General features: G+C 39.7%; 2 protein-coding genes across 7 annotated transcripts in view; one reads left to right on the top strand and one right to left on the bottom strand.

Moving 5' to 3' along the window:
• Positions 1–5,804, bottom strand: part of HHLA2 (HERV-H LTR-associating 2) — an 11,576-nt gene extending 5,772 nt beyond the window's left edge. Inside the window, exons 1-6 of one of the 5 annotated variants that reach the window (XM_042810460.1) lie at positions 5,514–5,804; positions 5,048–5,085; positions 3,514–3,583; positions 2,869–2,962; positions 1,555–1,875; positions 867–1,127 (exon numbers count right to left, since the gene is read on the bottom strand). In XM_042810460.1, coding sequence (XP_042666394.1) covers positions 867–1,127; positions 1,555–1,875; positions 2,869–2,929 — 643 coding nt within the window. In that variant the 5' untranslated portion in view covers positions 2,930–2,962; positions 3,514–3,583; positions 5,048–5,085; positions 5,514–5,804. The remainder of the gene's footprint in view (positions 1–866; positions 1,128–1,554; positions 1,876–2,868; positions 2,963–3,513; positions 3,584–5,047; positions 5,086–5,513) is intronic. The other 4 variants (XM_042810455.1, XM_042810456.1, XM_042810457.1 and 1 more) reach the window with 4 other exon arrangements.
• On the top strand, positions 5,737–23,055 carry IFT57 (intraflagellar transport 57). Of its 2 annotated transcripts, XM_042810453.1 has the most exons (11): positions 5,737–6,142; positions 6,547–6,709; positions 7,560–7,678; positions 8,625–8,715; positions 13,110–13,178; positions 13,630–13,752; positions 17,930–18,001; positions 18,792–18,923; positions 19,927–19,989; positions 21,710–21,776; positions 22,821–23,055. In XM_042810453.1, the coding sequence occupies exons 1-11, from the start codon at positions 5,895–5,897 to the stop codon at positions 22,997–22,999; spliced, it is 1,326 nt and encodes a 441-aa protein (XP_042666387.1). In that variant the 5' UTR covers positions 5,737–5,894; the 3' UTR covers positions 23,000–23,055. The 2 variants fall into 2 exon arrangements, with proteins under 2 accessions (XP_042666387.1, XP_042666388.1); XM_042810454.1 differs by lacking the exon at positions 21,710–21,776 and having other exon boundaries at positions 22,821–22,914.

Raw genomic sequence — 23,055 nt, 5'->3', positions numbered from 1 at the left:
ACATCCATGCACATCCAACACTGCACATTAAGAGCATACCTAAGTATACACTTTAAGAGAAGTGGAAAGAGGAAATCAAACAGTTCTGAAAGTATTCTGGCAAAATGTGGAGAATGAAGTAAGAAACAAGCATAAAGAGCAGCAGACTTTCCCTCATGTAACCCTTGGGCTCACTAAGGCTTGCAAATATTTTGTCCGAGTTCTTTTTTTGACAAAGCATAAAGTTTGATTATGATGCACCCCCTTGAAATGTGAAAATGATAAAGAAAACATGTTGAGAGTAAGGTAACCTTACAGAAGTGCAAGCCACCCACTCTTGTTCCTACTTGTAATTTTAACTGATGAGCTTCAAAGAGGCTGATGCAGCTTCTTTCACTACTCCGTATCTCTGCTGGCCCAAAGCAGACTGGATGTAATTTGGCTCAGCATGCAGCTTTATAGAATCATAGAATGGTTTGGGTTGCACAGGACCTTTAAGATAGTTCCAACTCTCCCTCTAGAGAGGGACACCTCTCTAGAACAGTTGCTCAAAGCCATATCCAGCCTGGCCTTGAATGCTGCAAGCGAAGGGGCATCCATAGTCTTGCTGGGCAACCAGTTCCAGTGTCTCATCACCCTACACTAAAGAGTTTCTTTCTAATGTCTAGTATAAATCTACCCTCTTCCTGTTTAAAACCATTTACCCTTGTCCTACCCACCATTAAAAAAGTCCCTTCCCAGTTTGTCTGTAGGTCTCCTAAAGTTACTCCAGCCTGCTATAAGGTCTCCTCAGAGAATTCTCTTCTTCAGGCTGAAGAACCCCAGCAATGTGACAACCAATAATTACAATAACGATGTAGGAAGAGGCTTTATCCCTTTATCTTTACCTTGCATCCTCCACTCAGCAGTCCAGTTTTCATGGGAGAGATTAATATGACAGTAGTAAGTATCAGATGTGTTTATAACATTCTGATCACTTCTAACAGAAAAGAGAACTCCATTCCTGATTTCCTCCCAACCTGTTTCTGGGATATATGTATTGCCTCGTACCCAAGTTACATTTGGTGTCAAATAAGTATGAAAGGCATAGCACTTCAGCATCCTTGCTGTGTCTGTCTTTTGGTAATCCAGTGCATAAATAGAGTGAACTGTAGATCAGAAAAAAGAAAAAAAAGTAGACCTGTTAATTTCAAAATCCTTTTTAACTTGAAGTAGTTGGTCCTTTCAAATAACATTGAGAAGAATGATTGGAATAAAGAACAAAATTTAGTATACGTGATTTCAAAGGAAAGCTTAGCTTTATTATTGCCATTACCATTCGAAGAAGACACGATAAGTTTTAAGACTCAAGAGTACTAATTACTCTTTTGAAATCACTGTGCAGTAGATTCTGAGAACCAATGCCACACTGTAATGTTACATTTTACCAGCCAAAAAGAAAACACCAGAAGGCCCAAAACGTGCTCTGTTACTGTTAGAGGATTTCAATTCCACATGGGAAATAATGCCAGTGAAATCTGTAAGAGACGGCCAATTTCCACTGGCACAGTCCAAGCACTTTTGTTTTTTACCAACCTCGCACCTGCAGCATGACATCCACTTCCGTTTTAGCTTTCTCTGTCCCCACATAGCAGTGATAAAGGCCCTCATCAGTCAAGGCCACATTACTGAGTTTCAAGGAGGCATTTCCATGACCAATGTTCTGATGAAAAAGGTGTGTTCTGTTCCTGTAATCTGGGTCTTGGCCTTCTAGCTGGTCCTTCTGCTCGTAGTAGCTGTGCACATTTTTGTTCTCTTTCTTCCAGTAAATTACTTCATCGTTCCCAGGTGGAAAAGGACAAGGAAGGATGACATCCTTAGAAAACAGCCCTGTTACAGTTTCCTGTTCTCTAGAACCTAAAGCATGTAAGAACAAATGAGTAAGTTATGTTAAATCTAGCTCATAAGTAACGTAAGTATTTTCTGCACCTCCTTATCCCTGACAGAAAACTTCTCAGGTTCCAGTAGGTAGAACACTCCTATCATGCTTTTTAATAGCATGCTCTTTCAAAGATTTTCTGTAGCGTAGATCCCTGGGACAGCAACTGAGAAACAGCCACACTGTTTCCTTTCATTCATTGTAATTGATATTATAATATAGGGATGTGGTCTTTGAACTTGTCATCAGTTTAGTCAGATTGCCCACTTGAACACCTGCGTATTCACATTACACACCCCCACCCTAGCAATGCAGTTTCCAGTACATCTCCAAAAACGCCACCTTTGACATCAAATTCCTCTAAGGGAGTTCCCAGCCTCAAGCTGCAACTTGTTACTCAGATTTCAAACAGGGAGGTTACAGTAACTTGGGTTACTGGTGATGCTCACAGTGCCAAGCAATTCTACTGACAAAAGAATGCAATTGCGTGACTGTCAGGAAGGACAGAACTTTTTGAAAAGGATTTGTCACCCCAAAATGGTGTCAGGGAATGCTGTCACAGCTCCTGGAGGTAATTAAGGTGCATTGCTCTAAATTAACTTACACAAAGAATATCTGGTTGCTATTCATGTTTAATTAATGCTGCCCTCTCCACAGACATAGCAACCCTGGCAGAGCAATCTGTATGACCTTTCCCCAGCTACCTCAGTACAAAGTTTAATGTACATGGAACCATTTTCAATACTGACAACCACTGCCTGCTGAAAGGTCACCAACTGTCACATGGCAGAAATGCAGGAAGGTAATAGTCTGTGTGTTCAAAGGCCAAGGCCACAGTCTTCCATTCTTCTTCAGCTTAGGAGTGCTTTACTCCACCTTAATCATTAACAATGTTTGAATTAATTCCTCACTTGAAAAATTAGTAACAATTGTCATTCTTATTTTTCACAAACGAAAGAACTACAACCTACCCCAAAACGTAGCACAAATAGAAAGTAAATGGAGAAGAGATGGTATTTTTTGTCCCTTCATGTCTTCTTCAGTTCATAGTAGATTCATTTCAAACTGATAACAAGAAAGGAGGGGGAAAAAAAACCAAAGCTGTTTCAATGCAGGTAAAATTCTTCAGCTGTATTGTTTTCTTTGTACAGTTTATCAACTAATCAAATCTGTCTGCAATAGGTTTTGACACGTTTCTTGGCATTAATGTTACAAAGTATGCTATACATTTTATAAACGTCTAGGCCCTCTTATTACCATGCAATCTATTTTCAGTCTGTTTTTAAAGTGTTAACACTTGGTGCTGATCCTCAAAATTAATGAATAGGACACACAGAAAAAAACAGCCAAGTGCATTTTTCAAAAAGATGCCTTGTCAAACCAGTTTTTCCATTTCCAATTAGACTCCTGATTACTGCAGAATTTGTTTTTCTGAAGTGGGGAGTTTGCCTGAACGTCCAAATACTGCAGTTATAAAGTATCTTCAGCTGATGCCTTTTTGATCAAGTGAACTACAAATGTGCATATGGAAGTCTACGGTAGGAACAAAGAAGATGAAGCTCTCCCATCAGCTTTTCAGGTTTGTTGGTCAAATTACAATGAATGAGGAAACTCACCTGCAGAACGATGCAAGAAGAACTTTCCTGTAACTGACAGACCATGCTCTTCCTTCATTCAGGTGTATTACTTCAAAATATAGCAAAACATGGAAAAGAAATTACCTCATGACTCATACAGCTTGCAAAGAGCCTAAAGGGCTTCCCCTGCTTCTTTGTCCCTCCTGAAAGGAGACCTACACGCACTCTTCCTAACTTAGACAGGGCACAGGTTTGGCTGGGCTTGCTAGTCAGTTCTTCTATCCTACACCAACACTGACAAATAGTTTTGACTGGTGTGTGCAATTGTATTTGCAATGCATGTGAATCTTCATCCCAAGGATTTTTGCATGTTGCTTCTTCCACAAAGCTAGAGTGATGTTATGTATTATCGTGTTTTGTGGAGGGAGCCAGAGGGACACCAAATTCTTAAACCTGAAGTAGAGATTATGCAAGAGTAAAACAACCTCAATATATTAATTTTTTGTACCATTAGCTACAGTGAGTAGCAGCAGTTGCCAATGAAGGAGAAAACAAGTTAGGCAATAGAAAACTGTATGCATCATGTTTTCCTGGATGATGTTTCTATCTGCCCAACACTTCCAAAGTAGTAACACAGTAGATTCTTTGTTTGAATTTCAGAAACTGCGATCAGTGCTAAATTTCTCTTAAGCTGCAGAGAGAGCTCATGAGTTTGGCAGAGAATTCTGGAAGCAGGTCTGAGCTGGCTCTGTGGCCTGAGTCAGGGTCTGAAGACAGAAGGCAGACTGTCATGCCCACTCTAGCTGTATTCCATGCTGTTGTATTGAGGTACAGGTGGAACTAACTAGAAGATCTCCCTACTCATTACAATTCTTACAATACATTAAGAAAAAACTTCTGTTGGTCTGTATGATCATGGTAATTTTCGTTCTAAGGAATTCAGGATTTTAATTGACCAATTCTGAATCTAGAATCTCATTATCTGAGTACTTTCCAAGTTCTTTCTTTGCACCAAAATATCAAGGCCATTTCATTTCCTATGCTTCTGCAGAAAAATAGAATTCCTGTGGAACAACCCCTGCCTCAGCTTGTTGTGAGAACCTTGGCTAGGATTTCTGAGAGCCCAGTGAGGTATTAAAATGCTTCTTCCAAGAAGACGCATATGAGTCACGAAGCAGCTGAGACAGTGGCAGGGGCAACACTACACTTGCTTGGTCCACTATATGAAACAAATGGCAAAAGGCACATGCTTTATCATCTTGCTGGAATTTTCCATTCTATTTTTTTCCAATTTATCCACACCCTGGCCAATACTTACCTCTTACCCACTTGTGGAGCAGCCACACATATTGCAACATTCTCTTGCCTCCTAAAGCAAAAGTTACTAGTCCTTAATAAAAGGACTGTTTCTTTGCCTTTTAAGGTAACTTCATAACAGCACATTCCACGTGCAAGCTCAAGAAAGTGAAAAAACATGGCTTTTTTACTGAAGAGGAATCACATGCACAAAGAAATCTGTATCAGCAGTAACCCCAGAACAGCTTGGAGCAAAGGGAATATAAAGGTAACCTACCATGCATGTCCAACCTTTTGACTCGCAAAAACAAGTTCCTGTAGGGGAAAATACGGCTACTATAACAATATATTAAACAGTATTAATGCTCTACTGTCCTCCAATGGAGCACACCTTAAATGCCAGCTCTGCGCTAACTCCACACTAACCAAATGCAGACTGCAAATACAACTTCAGTCGATGAGAAACACTCCTGAAGGAAGAAGGTACCTTCATACCACACACAACATATCACAGAATGGCCAGGGTTGGAAGGGACCTCAAGGATCATGAATCCCCCCCCCCACCACCACATGCAGGGCCACAAACCTCCCCACTTAATACTAATTTCCTTAGGAAGCAGACCTGAAATGCTTCATTTTACCTCACATAATCAACTGCCCCTATGTCCCAATTCATACCCTTTAGTGCAACAAAGTTTTGGGGTTTTTGGGGGGGAGGGTTTTGTTTCTTTTTTTTTTTTTACCTGTTCTAAGTTCACGAACAGCCAGAGCTCCCAGAGCACAGCTCACCGTTGTGGTTCTGGGCAGTGTTTCTTGGCGGCAGGGCGCGTACAGCTTAAAGGAGTGCAACTTAAAGAAGTTACACCTCGAGGCGGGGCGGGGCGGGGCGGGGCGGGGCGGTGCACGCTCCCTTTACCAATCGCTCCCATGGCCACACTTACACTACTTCGCCCCGTTGTCCAGCTCGGATCAGTGCATACTACTGTCCCTCGGCCTCCCTTTCCAGCTGACCTTTGCTCAACTGAAAAGCATCTGACAGGGAACCGCAGATCCCGCTGTTTTCTCACTGCACGGTCACAGAGCAGCAACAACCCAGCGTTCCGCCGGCCCTGGGAGCTGATTCGATGGTGGCCTCATGCCGCCGCGCCTCCATTGAGGCGGTCGGTGATTGGCAGAGCCGGTTGCTTCGGCTACGGGCGGTGGCGTGGGGCTCCAAGATGGCGGAGCGGGATGACGATGGGACGGTAGTGGAGCGGGGCCCGGGTGCGGCTTACGCCGCTTTCGTGCTGATGGAGGAGCTGCTAGACAAGCTGAAGCTGCTGAGTTACGAGGAAGAGGCGCTGCGGCGCCACAACATGAGACCGCTCTCCAGGTGCCCCTCGAGCGCTCCCAGCGGGGCGGGACGGGCCGCCCGTGGGGACGTGCGGGCGCGTTTACGGGGACCAACTGCTGTCTGACTTAAGGGGCTGAATTCTCTTTAGGGCACGTCAGGTGTGGCAGCAGGCTACCTTATTCAACTCGGTTTGATCCCAAATAGGTGCAGTTTGTGTAGCTCTCACAGTAGGTGGGAGTAAGTGGAAGAATTACTTCAGAATCGCTTGGTCTGAGCTGTGCCAAGTGTAGGTACACCAACCTCTTGCCCATTTGGTAGCTGGGGAATGTGGGGAAAGTCAGTTTAAGAGTCTGTTTTCCTAGCCTGTGCTGGCTTATAACGCTATAATTGCTTCAGGAGCTCAAAATACCACTGTTTACCATTTTTTTCCACTTCTTAAACAGGCACTATTTTGCACTGCCCACTAATCCTGGTGAGCAGTTCTTCGTGTTCTGCACTCTTGCAGCTTGGCTGATCGCTAAAGCAGGACATCACTTTGAACAGCCTCAAGAATATGATGACCCCAATGCAATAATATCCAAGATACTCTCGGAACTGCGATCATTTGTAAGTGCTGAACGTGCTGTTTTTTCAAGTGCGTTTCAGGCATAGATGTGACCTTCATAAATATCAGTAATAGCACGTTTCCTGTCCTATCTGATTATCTTCTTAAGGGCTGGACAGATTTTTCCTATCTGCGTGTTTGTACAATGTTAATGAAGCCAAGTTATTAGAGATTTATACTGTCTGTACCTACTTGTTAGTTTTTTGACACTACAAAAATGGTCTTACGTTATTATATTTAGTTCTAATTAGTTTTGTTCCACAGTCTGTAAAATGGATTTAATCAAGATTACTTCTTATAGTGCTACAAATGCTGTTCATTTATAGTGGTGTAATTTACAAAGTTTGTCTTGGAAGTTTACACAATATGCACTTACTGTTCTGCTCCTGCCGAAGTCAAAAGTGAAACTAAGTGCAAAGGAAGTATTTTTAAATTGTGTTTATGTTTTGAGATTCTCTGGAGAGACATCTGTAATAAATAAGGCAGTGTTTTTGGTTTTTGTTTTTTGTTTTTTTTAAAGCATAGGTTTAATCTCAGTACCTGGGTTCCTCTGTAGCTGATCTTACCTTGCCAGGATCTCTCTTCTGTTCTTAACCATATTTTAGCTTCTCATTCTTCTGTTTTCTTCTTTTTACCATGTTCTTTAGGATTTCTACACTGTATCTATTCCTTGAGTTGTTTTGTTTTCCATTCCTGTTTCCTGACTAGAGCTCTGTTAGAGAATAATGTGAATTAACATTGGTAAAATCTTTTGGCACCATGAACACTTGGGTTTTAGTTCAAAACATCTGGTTACTGCCTTGAAATAAAATTGACTGAATGAGTAGCCATTAGTAAATCTTTTTGTTTTAGGGAAGGCCTGTGGATTTTCCTCCCTCAAAATTGAAGTCGGGTTACGGAGAGCAAGCCTGTTATGTTCTTGATTGTTTAGCTGAAGAAGCCTTGAAATACAGTGGCTTTAGCTGGAAAAGGTATAGTACACTTGGAAGAATCCTCACACGCATATTTTTCAACAAATATAAATGGTAGTTATAAAGGGAGGTACACAAAATATCATATTGCCCAGAAAGGTTTTACTTAGTGTTTCATGAGGTGCAAAATTCAGCTAGGCTTGAAGCAATGGAATAAGGTGATTCCTAATGTCATTTCATGCAGCTTAGTCTTTTACCAGCAGGAGTGAGTTTGGGCTATCGGTAGATTAAGTTAATTGATAAAGATTTGACTGACTGATAGCCTCTTTTTGGTCCCTTTCTTGTGAGTAACTGCTTGTTAACCTAACAGTTGATTTGAAATGTTCTTGTATGTCTGTTTAGGTCCCATCAATCAGTAGCTAAATCCAGCTCTTTGGCTGGAAGTACACACCATGTGTGATCCTGTTACAAATAGAGTACTATAACTTGTGTCCTGAATCCAAAGGAAAACTTCACAGAAATCAGATGGCAAACAATTTCAAGTATATGACAATTTGTTGAAAAGTGCTTTTGATTTCATCCCCTCCTCTGTTGTGTTTTTAAATTGTATGGCAAGGTAATTTCTACCTTTGAAGTATGTTATTGATACCACTATCTAGTACACAAATTCCAAAATAAGCTAAAAATGAGTTTGTGGAGACTTGAAGTTTTAGAAGTTAGACCAAAGGAGAAAATGAATGAAATCTTAATCCCCAGATGTCTTAGCGGTGTGAGTACACGTTATTGCTTGGCCTGACTACTCATCCTCACTTTTAAGACAGTCTAAGGTAACCAAAGACTTTCAAGGCTGAGCATAAGTTCATTTGTTTAAGTGTGTGAGACAACCACTGTCTGTTCATATTCCACATTATTCATACTTCTTCTGAAATCTTCTGTTTGCTTGGGAGCAGCTCACTGAAGTATTTCCTATTTATTTTTGTCAGTACTTCTTTTGAACTTATTTCAGGCCAGTGTACCCAACAGATGAGCTGGAAGAAGAAGAAATAACAGAAGATGATATGGAATTAACACTTAATAAACTGGAAGAGGATGTTGCAGTAGGTTTGGCTATCTATTTTATATTATATTAGTATTCATCAGCAGTGAAGTAATTTTCACTTGCTGTCCATTTTCTTTGGTTTTAAGAATCTACCAGCGGTTCCGTTACCCTTCTTTCCTGTGTCCCTTGTTTTTGCTGCATTGTTAGCTTCTCTGTGGGATAATTTCAGTTGGAGTTGTTAACTCTTCAAGACAGAGCATTTGTTATTGTGTGGATTTATAATTAATATAAAGTGAAGCTGACTCAAACCATCTGTTAAAATTATGTGGATTCAGAATTGTTTGTTTTCTACTGAAACAAGCTGTTGATGTTAAATGAAACCTGAAATAGCCCTTATTTACAGTATTGGCTAAAATTTGACCAGCTCTTTATTAATTGCTTACTGTTGTTACTTACATTTCACTGCAAATGGGAAACAGTAACTTTGGCCTTAATCTTAAAATCAGTAAACAAAATAGATGGAAAAGAACTTCTGAGTATTTATTTAAGCACCTCTGAAGATCTAAGTAAAGGTCACAGCATTTCTTCTTTAGAGGCAGCTCATGGCTGTTCATCACTATGTATTGCTTGAATGGAATGTTAATCATCATCTGTTCTGAATGCAGAATAAGTCTCTTTATACTTTTTTTTTTTTTTTTTTTCAAAAAGATGGCAGTGCTTCAGGATCAACTCTTTTAACTATAATGATTACAATAATGCTGTCATGTCTATGAAACAGTCATTGAAATACTCCTGTAAATTCCAATATGCTTCTTGGACTTACTGGTGCATGGCAGAAATTGTTTCTTGCTGATTGACTTTCCCAGAGAATTATTTTTGTGAGAGTTGGAGTCTCCCTGTCTGTAAACTGTTATTGTAATGTGATCACGAGTTCTTCATTTTCAGTCTTCTCAAAGCAAGTCTTTTTACTGCTGACTTAAAACTTTTCTGGAGAAGGAAGTTAGCTGAAGATGATCAAAGTGAAAATTAGAAAAAGAAATTGGTTTTGCATCTGATTACTCCGAAATCTGACAGTTTTTTACAAAGTAAATGTAAACCAAAACCCAAGTATTGAAAAGTGTAAGTCTGGAAGTGCTTGTTTGCTTGGTCAGGAAGTTCATAGAGTAATAGAATTGCAGGGGTTGGAAGGAACCTCTAGAGATCATTGAATCCAACCCCTTGCTAAAGCAGTTTCCTTGCAGCAGATCGTACATGTGGGCATCCATAAAGGTGTTGAATATCTCTGGAGGGGAGGACTCCATAACCTCTTTGGGCAGCCTCTGCCAGTGCTGTGTCACTGTTGGCAGTAAAGAACTTCCTTGTCTTAGTATGAAACTTCCTGTGCTCCAGTTTCTGCCTGTTGCCCATTGTTCTACTGCTCATCATGACTGAAAAGAGAGTCCACCACCATCAACCTGACTCTTGTGCTTTCTATATTTATAAATAAGGATGAGATCCCATCTCATTCTTCTGCAAGTTGAACACTCCCAGAATCCTCAGCCTTTTCTCATAAGGAAGATCACCAGGTTCTTAATCATCTTTGTCACCCTCCACTGGACCCTTCCTAGGATCTTCCTGTCTATTTTGAACTGGGGAGCCCAGTACTGGATGCAGTATTCCAGGTGTGGCCTCACCAGGGCAGAGTAGAGGGGGAAGGATCATCTCCCTCGCCCTGCTGGGGATGCTCTTCTTAGTATCAGGATACCATTGGCCTTCTTGGCCACAAGAGTGCACTGCTGGCTCATGACCAGCTTGTTGTCCACCTGGATGCCCAGGTCCTTTACTGCAGTCATCATCAAGTTCTTCTCCACCCAACTCTCTAGTCTGTCCAGGTCTTGTTGAATGGCAGCAGAACCTTCTAGTGTCAGTCACTCTTCCCAGCTTTGTATCATCAGCAAACTTGCTGATTCTATCTTTTCATGCAGGTCACTGCTGAAGATGTTGAACAAGACCAGACTTGGCACTTTCCCTTAGGAATCACCACTAGTTACAGGCCTCCACCTAAACTCTGTGCCACTGAACACAACCACGTGAGCTCTATTAATCAGCCAGTTCTCAGTCTACCCCACTGTCCACTCAGTTATCCTATATTTTCTGAGCTTTGTTACAAAGCTGTTGTGGAATTCAGCACTAGTGAGGCCGCACCTCAAGTACTGTGTCCAGTTTTGGGCCCCTCACTGCAAGAAAGATATTGAGGCCCTGGAACGTGTTCAAAGGAGGGCAACAAAGCTGGTGAGGGGTCTGGAACACAGGCCATATGAGGAGAGGCTGAAGGAGCTGGGAATGTTCAGCCTGGAGAAGAGGAGGCTCAGGGGAGACCTCATTGCTCTCTATAACTTCCTGAAGGGAGGTTGCAGTGAGCTGGGGGTCGGCCTCTTCTCTCGTGTCATTGGCGATAGGACCAGGGGGAATGGCTTCAAGCTACGGCAGGGGAGATTCAGGCTGGACATGAGGAAGTATTACTTTTCAGAAAGGGTGGTCAGGCACTGGAACGGACTGCCCAGGGAGGTGGTGGAGTCACCGACCCTGGGGGTGTTCAAGGAAAGACTGGATGTTGTGTTGAGGGACATGGTTTAGTAGGAGCTGTTGGGAATAGGTGAATGGTTGGACTGGGTGATCTTTTAGGTCTTTTCCAACCTTGGTGATTCTATGATTCTGTGATTCTATGAATTCAATGTCAAATGCCCTGCTGAGGTCAACGTATACAGTATCCACAGCTCACCTCCTGTACACCCAGCTCGTCATGACATGGAAGGGTAACAGGTTGGTCAAGCATGATTTCTCCTTGGTGAATCCACATTGACTGCTCCTGATTGCCCTCTCTGCCAATAGCTTGGAGGTAGCATGCAAAACAAGTTGTTCCATCACCTTCACAGAGGCAGAGGTGAGGCTGACTAGCCTGTAGTTGCCAAGATCCTCCTTCTTGCCCTTTTTGAAGACTGCAGTGATTCAGTGTTCCACTGTTCAGGGACCTCTTCTGTTCTCCAAGACCTTTCAAAGTTCTGTGTGGGGAAAACAATTTTGTGCAGTCTTAAGGACGAGAAATACTAGACAGAAATGCCACAACTTCCCCATGTTTGTGTCCACGTTTTTTAAGTGCTTGTGAAAAATCAAAGGTCAGTTAGAATCAGAGTGCCAGTGTTGTTATAATAGGGCTCTGATTGTAGTCTCAATTTATATATGGCAATAGTCTGCAAGACTGTAGGAGTTGAAGAGTTTGCTACTCTTGTCATAGTTTTCTTAATTATTGTACTCTTTCCCCCATATTTTTATTAGCCAAGAAAAATTCCATCCTTGTATTCTTAATTTTTGTACCGTATGGAAGTATTGGGATGTGAGTATTAATGGTCTGGTTGCATTTTGAAGTCCAGCCAGAAAAATTCTTGATGAATTCTGAGAACAATTGGAGACATTCTGTGTTACATATTTGACAAGCCTAAGAAATGTCAGCTGTTGGCTGAGAGCTATAAATGTGAAAACAGTCAACTGTCTGCTCTTTTCTGTGTCTTACTGACTGTTTACATGGAGAAGTGGAGAGGAAACAGTTAACTAAAGCACAAATTGAGCCCTTCAAAGAACTTCTGGATTGGGTCTTGGGTACTCCAGACATTATTTTTACATCTAATGTGCTCTATTAGCTTTTCTACATTTCTTTGTTAGTAAAACCACCGAGCTAGGTTTATGCCAAGCACATAACAACTCCTTGAAGCCTCTAATAGATATACAAGGATTAATCATATGTATACATGTTCCCAATCTTGTTGCAGACTGTATGTTGATATATACCAGATGTATTATCCATAATTGAATTTAGTAGCATTTCCAGTAATTAAATACTATTGATGAGTTGGATTGTTCTTCTAAATTAGATTATTCTGAATAAAATTGATGAGGATGACTAAGAAAGCCTGGTTCTGTAAATCTTGAGGAATTTGGTGAACAAACTGTAGCCAGCCCAAGAAAGTCTTCTCTGTTAAGTGCCTTAGTTCTAATCATTAGTCTTTTTGTTGTTGTTAACAATGGTGTTGTGGTCAAACATAGTCAAAACCTGTCTAAGGTACAAGAATAAGCTTACAGGTTTTTACTGTGTGGATCTTGAAAGGTTCTGCATTAAGGTGAGCATTATAGCAGCATTCATGATTTGTTTAGAAGGAATATGAATGCTGAAATTTGTCTTTGGTGGAAAAGATGAGGGCAGATTGATAAGTCAACTACAGAACTGCATAAGCATGAAGTGCATGGATGATAAAATGATGGATGAAGTAAATGCAAGCTCTGTTATCCAAAATTTTTCATGTCTTGTTTTGTTCCATAATTTGGAACGTAGTGCATATTTGCTCCTGTGAAGAAAAGTTTTGAAGAAGATTGTGTGAAATAAATATTCACTGATGTCTCTTTGCAACATTGCTTAAGGAAGAAGAGTCGGATAATGAAGAAAACTTCATTGACCTGAATGTTCTGAAGGCACAAACATACAGATCAGTAAGTTGAAGTTGCTACCTGTCATTCCTTGCTACCTGTCATTCCTCTCTTTAGAGATTTTTACTTCTTCAGCAGAAATTTATTTCTGTTGAAGTCCAAAAATACATATACAGTCTGTGCTTGAGAAAAACCTGCCAGCTGGAACACATCAGCTTATTTTAAAAGAACACTGTATTTCTGGTTTCTAAATGGATATTGCTGCAAGATTGATATATTATGGTTCATCTTGATATACATTTCATTTTTTTGAATTCTAAATGTGCTGAAAAGATGTATTTCATTCCTAATATTTAAGAATTCAAAGAAAGGCATTTAAAGATTCAGTTGTATCTGTAGTTCTAGTGGATATATGTGTACTTCTGAGTATGAATGCTGTGAGCCATTGTAACTTGACAGTTGTTGCTGAGCATAAAAATTATGCTTTGTATTAAAATTCGTGGGTTTCATGCAGGATGTGAAAGGCTCCACAAAACAAGAAGAAATCTTGCTGTCCACAACAGATGCAGCAGAGTGGAATCTGGAAGTGGAACGTGTGCTTCCACAGCTGAAAGTTACAGTCAGGACTGACAATAAGGTTTGTGAGAGTGGATTTTCACATGCGTGCATGGTGATTAAAGTGCACTTTGAATCAGCAGTGTTATTTTTCTATTTCCATTTTTTTCTTCTTTTGTCGTGTCAGGAATTAAACCATGTAAATCACAGGCTTTCCAATGCTATCTTCTCTGAACCTTTGTCACTTACTTTGAAGCTAGAAGCAATAATTTTCAATAGGGTGCTTTCTAGTGTTATGTAAGAACAGTGACTGCTTCTAGCTTTATTTCTGTGGAAACTTCTTAGATCATTAAACATTTCTGAAAAATTATGCCTTCAGTTTAGCAGCTATTAAAGCATTTCCTAGAAGAAAAGAAGCTTCCTACCTTGTAACTGTTTGATTTTTTTTTTCCAACCACTTAAAAGGTTGATTTCAGAGAATTCATCTTGCTGAACTTTAGATTATGTAAAATAGGTCTGTACCTCTGATCTAGTCATTACATTTCCTTGTGTTTAATGAAAAGGAGTGCATTTTCAGTTTAATTTTATTTACCTATCCAGATAGCTACCTCAAGATGAAATTTATCATTTCTTAGAAATGTGTTTTTCTTACCATAATCTATTCCAAGGAATCTAAAATGAGCAGCTCAGAAACACGTCTGTTTTTAACACATCAGAGTCCAATACTAGAATGTATTCTTCACATTGCCACAAGCATTCTTTCTGAGAGTTTGCATAGTCTGCATAGATGAGTGCAGTATTGAACCTGTGTGTTGGTAGTGGCCCAGCTGGTTGAGGTGGTGGAGCAACCTACAGTGATGCAGAATTCAGTGGAGGATAATTATCTTGCCCAAAATAGACTAAACTCTCAACTCTGTTAAAATGTCCTGCCTGTCTGTACTGCATTCTTCTAAGTGAAGAGTCTCCTGGTTTGAGTCACTGTGCTCTGGCTTGCTAAGGCAAGCTTGTTACAGATAACGTGGCGGTTGATTCTCAAAGGAAGAAATTAAAGCTTAATGAAGACATACATAGAAAATGAAAGCCACTGAGATTTGCTATCTTCCAAATTAACACACTGTTCCTTGATTTTAAGGAATGTGTCAAAATGAATATGAAAAGAGGATTCTTCTTTTTCTAGCTTGTGTACTTTAATGCTTTTAGAAATAACTTAAAAGAAGTTGGTGAAGGGTTTGGAGCACAAGTCTCATAGGAAACGGCTGAGGGAACTGGGATTGTTTTGTCTGGAGAAGAGGAGGCTCAGGGGAGATCGTATCGCTTTCTACGATTCTCTGAAAGGAGGCTATAGAGAGGTGGGGATCAGCCACTTCTCCCAGTTAGCTAGTGATGGGATGAGAGGTGATGGCCTTAAGTTGCAGCAGGGGAGGTTCAGATTGGATATTACGAAAAAATATTTCTCAAAAAGAGTTGTGGTACATTGGAACAGGCTGGCCAGGGAAGCGGTGGAGTCACCTTCCCTGGAGTTGTTCAAGAAAAGGGTAAACGTGGCATGTGGTTTGGTGGGCACGGTGGTGATGGGTTGACAGTTGGACTAGATGACATTCTGTAAGAAAAGCCTCATACTGGTTATGTGAACTGTGCATGCATATTTGATACCAGGAGAGGTTAATGGTTTAATTGGCAGCATAGAAATGGAAACTTATTTTTAAGGTCCTAGGCAGGGGTGGGAGGTGTGTGTGTGGGGGGGTATATATGTTGTAAGTCTGCAAAATTTGGCAAATTAATAGCAGTTGTCACCAGACCAGCAAAAAGATCTTGAGTTGCTGCAAACTTAAAACTCAACACGTAGTGTAAGCACATTTCTCTACTAGCTTTTGTTTTAATTCTGAAGAGAATAGTGGGCAGCAGCACAGTTCTAGACAGCAAGTGAAATCTCATAGGCTGAACAGCTGTTGGAGATGCTCAGCTGTGCTCATATGTGATAGAGACAGAGGCACCACTAGTGCTGTGGTAGTTACACACATTTAAAGCCAGTGGAACTGCTTTTGATTGAATGATGGCATGTGTTTAAGTGTGCAGCTCTGCCAAGTCAGGATCCGTTTTGTTCCTGTCAAAAATGGTCCCATCTTTCAGGAGCACAGAACCTGGAAATTTGTCTTGCTCAGGTGGTCTCCCTTGGACAAGCATACCGACCTGCACTGGCTTATATGTGGCCAGCCTCTCTATTCCCCAGGGAACCTCTTCCAGGGCCCCACCGCCCTCTGAGCAGACCCTGTCCCTGACCCCCAACTGCCCCTCCCCTGACATAGCTCCATATCATTCCCTCTGGCCCTGCTGCTGTCACACAGAGCAGACCTCAGCGCTGCTCCTTTATTCCCCTTGTGAGGGACTGCAGGTGCCATGAGGCTTCCTCTTCTGCTCTACGCTGAACTAAGAAATCTTAGCCTCTCATTTGCCTTGCCCTTCAGACCCTTCCCTTCTCTGATAGTTTGTTCTTATATTGTGGTGCTCAAAACTGTACATAGTGCTTGAGATGAGGCTTAGGAGAGCTGTGCCTGATGCACCTCAGGATACAGTTGGCTCTTCGGGTTGCCATGGCACACAGTTGACTCAGGTTCCACTTGCTGTAAGCCAGAACTTCCAGACCCCATTCTGCAGAACTGTTCTCCAGCCTCTCACCCCCCAGTCTGTACATATAGATACCCAGGGCTGCCCTGTCCCAGGTCCAGAATCTGGCACTTGTTCTTGTTAAACTTCATGTGGTTGGTGATTGCCCAGATCTCTGTGAGTATCTCTCTGCTAGGTCTCTGTGCCCTTGAGAAGTTCCTTCCCAATCTCCTTGTTTTGCACACTGCTTTAGCAGCTTGCAGAGTTGCACCAACCCTTGCTGCTAATGCCTGGGATTTACAGGTTTGCATTCTTATCAGTTGGAAGGTGAAGTTGTGTCCTCTTTGAAGTGTTGTCTGAAGTTTCTTGATAGCAGACTTGTTATTGTGATTGATCATGTTTGCTTCTTTTCAGTATCTCTTACTGTTTTTCTGACAAGTGTGTGTCTCTGTGTTGTTTATTCCCTCCCCTTTTTCTTTTTCATCCCCTTTAGACGAGGTCCTCAATCAAATGATATTACTGAAGTTAATTTTCATATGTTCTGCATATCCATTAGTGTAACTGGCAAGATGTTTGTTACCTCTTTGTTACTAAAGAGGCTTGTGCCTCTTTGTTTTGCTTCCCCCTTTTCTTTATTATCCTATTTGACAAGGTCCTTGATCAGGTAATCTTACTGAAGCAAACATTGTCGTCTTCCATACCTATACCCATACCCTTACAGTACCTACTTTAGAAGGAAGTATCCTAGGGTTTGATTTCAGGTGATGGAGTTTTGTTAACATCAGTTTTCTTATCATGTAGACCAGAACAGTGCCAAGTGTTTAAAAACCTTGACAGTCTTTTTTTTCTTTTTTTTTTTAAAAACATTTTCAGAAACACAATGCTGAAATAGAGATAATTCTGCAGTGCTTCTGCTTTGTTTTGAACTCACAGTTTGCAGCTGTGCTCTGGGTATGAGAGGCATAGAATGTCTGCATTGATAAGCATAAATTGTGATAAATGTTGAGAAATGGAATTGATTTCTAAGTAACAGGTGCCTATCTGTCAAGTTGAAATAGCAGCTTTTTCTCATTCTCCATACCTAAATCCATGTGTGTTTCCTATGACAGAGCAGGTGCAAATAATTATCCCCCTTCCAGTCTTGTCCCCGTGTTGAAAACAAGCTCAGTTATTTCTGCCTATTTAATTTCTTTCTGTTTTTATGGTAACAGTTGGGGTTAAGTAGGAAGAAAAGATCTGATAGTCTGGAAGTGGTAGTTGTTAGGTAGTTGAAGCATGCTTGTTCTCTAAGAACAAGCTGAGCTAGTGCATCTGTAGTCAATATTTTCAACATTTGTGCCTGTAGTGGTTTCTAGGAGAAACAGTCTCATGAAGATCAATCAGACTGTAAAAAATATAGCTACTGTGGTATTAGTGAGGAGGTCAATGTTTGTTTATGGGTCTGAGTGTCACATTGGGACATTTAGGAGATCAATGAACTATGTCACGCTGTGCCAATGCATCTAGATATCAGGATGTCAGTGAAAGAACCATATATGCTAGTAGTAGTATGTATGAGAACTCACCCTGTTTTGCATACCAGTGTATGTTTAGTAACGAGAGAAACATAAAAGCTGTATTTACTTACCTTTTACTTCATGGCATCCTGTTTTTAGGATTGGAGGATCCATGTAGATCAAATGCATCAACATAAGGATGGAATTGAATCTTCTTTGAAAGAAACTAGGGTATGTATTATGTGCAGAATATTTCACTGGTCTGCTAGTACCTCTATTTTGTTTTTCATTTTATATGCCTCCGTTTTATTTCTTCATTTTAATTATAATAATGTAAAACTCAAAAGGGAGATGTGATAATGATGATTACAGATAATAGCACTGGCAAAAGATCTTGCTCACAACAGAGTCATATGTTAACAAGGATGTAAATGTTCATTACTGTGTCATATCACTTTGCCCTCTGTTTTCAATATGTTATAAATACAGAGAGCAAAATGATATGACATAAACTGAAAATAAGAGCTAATTAAAAAAAAAAAAAAAAGTTCTCAAATACTCTTGCTAGAATAATTTACCAGCATTGACATTTGTAATTATTTGGGAAAGGATACTGAAAGAGTGGTGAAGTGCTGGAAAAGGCTGCTGAGAGGTTGTGGATGCCCTGTCCCTGGAGATGTGTAAGGCCAGGTGAGGTGGAGTACTGGGTAGTCTGATCTAATATTTGATGTAGTGGTTGGCAGCCCTGCCTGTGGCAGACGGCTGCAGCTTTATGATCCTTGGGGTTCCTTCCAACCCAAGCCATTCTGTGACTGAAGGAATTGGTAGAACTTGAAATATGTGTTGTGGCACTGGGAAAAAAAGACATTAGGACCATTTATTTACTGGTCAGACACAACATTTCTGTACTATTTTTCGCTATTACTTGTAGCATTCCGTATCCTTTCTTAATTACAGCACCATTTTAATACTCTTTGGGTAATGTCTGCATGCTGTCAACCCACACAATATGATTTTTTAGGGCTACCTTGACAAATTCCATAATGAAATCAGCCGAACGTTGGAAAAGATCAATAGCAGGGAAAAGTACATCAACAATCAGTTGGAGCATTTGATTCAAGAATACCGTTCAGCACAAGCCTTGCTGAGTGAGGTAATGCACTGATCTGTCGCTTCCTTGTCTAATATTAACGTGAGGGTAAAGACAAAGAATCAGAGGAGTTGTCTGTGAATTCTTCTTTTGGATATAAAGCATGGGAAATGCTGATTGGCTGTCAAATTATATAGTTTTTAAGCTAAATAAGCAATTTTTATTCAAGTATTCTACAAGGGAAATTAAATGTTTTCTTGCCTGAATATTATGTAAATCGGCTGCCACAATCTTGAGCAGCTAGTAAATTGCTGGTTCTGCTTTCCCTATGAAGTTCACACATCTGTGATGAGTGAAAAAGCTACAGCTTCAGTTCAGCATTCATCTCTTATGTTGATTACTCATGCTAACTTGCACAAAGCTCTCTGATTACTTGTTTACTTCATTTATTTTTTATGGCAATAGGCTAATGCTTGAGAATCTTTTTGATTCTTTAGTTAGCGGGCCTGTGTAAGCTACCAGTTGGTTAGCTCTCCTATTTGGGGGCTTGATTATAAAATCAGACTAGCAGGGTTTGACCTCTGTGCTTTCTGTTTGTCTGCTGTTAAACATCAAGACAGTAACGTACTGAATAGAAAGAAGCATTCTGGGTTTCTGGATTCAATTCAGTCTGCATTCTGGCAAACTTTCTCTACGCAAGTTTTCTTATGTAAGTCTACCAGGAAGCCTGCTTCTTACTCTTACGCATTGGGGCTGCCACTTACAACTTCTAAAACTGCTATCCTGTTTTCAATGATGGTCACTGCATAGGCTGATGTCTTCAAGTCTTTCCTTATATTTGTAGTGCTTAATTGTCATTGTGTGATTTCATGGGAGAATTTCTAGAATTGGGACATGTAAAAGCAAATTTTGGTGTTCTCTCTGAAAAATTCACATTATTAATTATTAAAGATTAATTGTTATTAATGATTCTGCTGTTCGAATTTTAGAAACCCACTTTATTAAGTAGATACTGAAGAGTCTGGGATACAAGCATCTCTTCAGTGAAAAATGTGTTTCTTTGCAGGCTAAGGAGAAGTATCAGGAGGGAAGTGGAGGAGTAACTGAAAGGATTAGAGTCCTTTCTGAGGTAAAACACATCTTCACATTATTTTTTGCCTTCCTTGAATAAATCATTGGAGAATTGACATCTAGCATTCCCAGATTTATGAACTGAGCTCTTCCTGATATGTTATGTTAAAATTTATTATGTTCTTTCAGTGAGAGCAGATTAACCTGGCCCCTAAATTTTAAACTAAGGTTGCTATTGGTTTTTGATTTCTGAATTTGGACAAACTATTATGAGCTCTAAATTTCACCAGTTTGTGAAGCAATGAAAATATTCTGTATTTCATAACCTGTCTCCTAGAATTATTGAAGATTAATGTACTCATGTCCATAAAGTCTTTGGAATTCTAATACCAATTAAATTATATTAATACCTAAAACTGTTTAATCAATGGTTTGACAAATTTAAGAAAAAACTCCTAATGGCCTTAACATGTGGACTGTTTCAATCTGTTTTCACTTAGATTTACTGCTAGATTTCCAAATATTTCTACCCTTTGTGCAGTTCAGATTTTTTTTTTTGATGATTCTGTTATTTGACTCTTTAGTCAAATACTGCATTTATTGTGCATTTACTGCACTTTATTAGATGCTAAAGGATCTGGAATGGTAACATAAAATAGATCACACCATAAGAATATGATGGCAAATGTACAGTAGACTTGAGATTTTTTTTTTAATGTAATAATAGTCACAGAAGTTTAACAAGGGTTTTTTAGCAAGGAATTCTTAGTATGGCATTTGTACTATTAGCCCTTCTTTCTGTTTGATTCTCAAGGAAGTTGACTTCAGATTTACTTGCATGATCTTTTTTACCTTAATAAAAAAAAAAAAAAAGTTGATTATTAAAGAAATATGTTACGAGTTGGTGGCCTTTGAAGTATATTGATGCAGCAGTACATATCTGAGCTAAACTAGGCTCATTGGATATCATTCCTGATCTGCTTTCTAATCTAGAAAGGATTAAAATTTAATTTCATGGAATCAAATCTCAGCCTTCTTGGCAATATAAGTACCACTGCAGGTATGCAATGAAAGTGCAGCCATGTTTTTTTTGTTGTTGCTGTTTAATGGAAGGGCTTACTGAGGCCTTAATGAAAGGCCATTTTTATAATGGCCTTTTTTATACAGACAAAAAATAATAGGTTGTTATCTACATTCTGCCTTGGAATATAGTTGCTTTGTCATCAACAAAGGCAAACTGGTCGATAGTCAGTGTTGAAATGTATTTTTATTCTTCACACATGGATTCACATGTGCCAGTGCCAGTAGGCTTGCCTGCTGCACCATCATTTGCTGCAGTGCTATCTCTCGTTGTTTTTTTTTTGTCACCTGCCAAAGTCCTGCCACTATTAGAAGGGCATCTTTAATGGTCATTTGGTAAATCTTGGTCTGTGAGGATAATGGTTCTTTTCTCCCATCCACTCTGCAGCAATGTTTGCACTTTGTTTTTATTGGTTATGGATCCTCAGTAACGTTTCTGTTTGGCTGATGTTCTGCCATAGGATTTATCTTTTTTTTTTTTTTTTTTTTTTTGAAACATCCATGTTTCAAAAGGCCAATGAAAATTTTCCTAATTTTTTTTTTTTTTTTTTTTCCCCTAAACAATCAGAAAAATTCCTCTTTTTACCATAAGACAGACGCTTTTTTTCAACTGACATGTTTATTCAGGAGGGAATTTTAGATTTCTTTTTAACTTTTTATTCATCCAGTTTAATGAATAAAAAAATCTCTAATTAAAGATTACAGAAGTTTTAGAGAAAGTGAAGCAGGAAACAGAAGAGAAAGGAAGCAGTATGACTGATGGCAGTAAGTATGGTTTTGCCTCAAACTATCCACCCAATTTCTCAGTGACAGATGCATCATTGGTACTGTGTGGAAAAAATAACCAGAAATGAGTGACAAGTCTAAAATATCCATATTAAGATTTTAAAAGATGTCTAAGAAAATTAGGCATCTTACCCTCTTCAAAAATGTTATGCAAGTCTGTAGAAGGTTCACATTATTTTACTCTCAAATCACTACTGAGAGTAAGTATTGGAATTCCCTCACTAATGCTAAAGGAAATGGGTGAGAAAATTAATTTTGGTGCTGAAGTCTGAATTTTTTAATATCGAAAACTATGAACTGAGAATTAGGTGTAATTTTTCCTGATGAAGTCATTCTTGGCAAATATTCCAAGTACTAATGCAGAAGTGAGTAGAAGTGAATAGCAAGGCTAAATGTGCAAGCTTTATCTATATTTTATTGTAACCACTATGGCTAACTGACTTAAGTGATTGTAAGTGTTACTGTGTAAAGAAATTTTGTTCAGTGTTCTTGAGTGAAAGAGCTACTCAACTACCTCTCAGCACCTTAACTGTACTATGACATGGTCAAGGATCAGGATAAACTCTAGAGCCCAGAATTATAAGGAGCTGTATGATGTGTCAGCAGCATCTATGAAGTGATATTAGTGGGAAGTGATGGGTTACAAATAAGGTATGGAGCACAAAACATTTCAGTAGATTTTCACAGGTAAAATAGCCTCCTGCTGAGGGTGTCTTCAGTTCTCTACAAAACCCCAAGTCAGATGTGAGGGTGAGGCTTTTAGCTGAGCAAAACACATCACTGGTAAACCAAGCTTAATGATTATGCACGTCTTGATGCAGATCTCAGCTGTTGAGAAGACAGTAAAATTGTGTCTGCCATTTCTATCTTTAAAGCATAATGTATCAGTTCAATCATGACTTTAAAGTAGAACATGCTTTTGTTCAATCACTTTTTCGATTTTAAGGAGTGAATTGTAGAATGTAATGCTTCTGTGTTAAATCACCTGACACCACGTTGCACTATTTATCTTTTCTCGGACAGCTCCTTTGGTGAGGATTAAACAGGCCTTAACAAAACTGAAGCAAGAAACCATTCAGATGGACATTCAAATTGGTGTAATGGAACACACGTTGCTCCAGTCAAAGCTTAAAGAGAAATCCAATATGACCAGAGATATGAATGCAGCAATGATACCAGAAGCTACAATAGGTGCCTACTGAAATTGTTTGGAGCTGACTTGGTTTGCCCAAAATAAAGTTTTCTACTGTTTGCTTTT

Source organism: Centrocercus urophasianus, unplaced genomic scaffold (genome assembly GCF_019232065.1).
Source record: "Centrocercus urophasianus isolate 14NV4802_14NV808 unplaced genomic scaffold, USGS_Curo_1.0 seq_12, whole genome shotgun sequence".
NCBI classification, from domain to species: Eukaryota; Metazoa; Chordata; class Aves; order Galliformes; family Phasianidae; genus Centrocercus; species Centrocercus urophasianus.
Note: the sequence above shows the minus strand (reverse complement) of the source record. Positions and strands in the feature narration are given on the sequence as shown.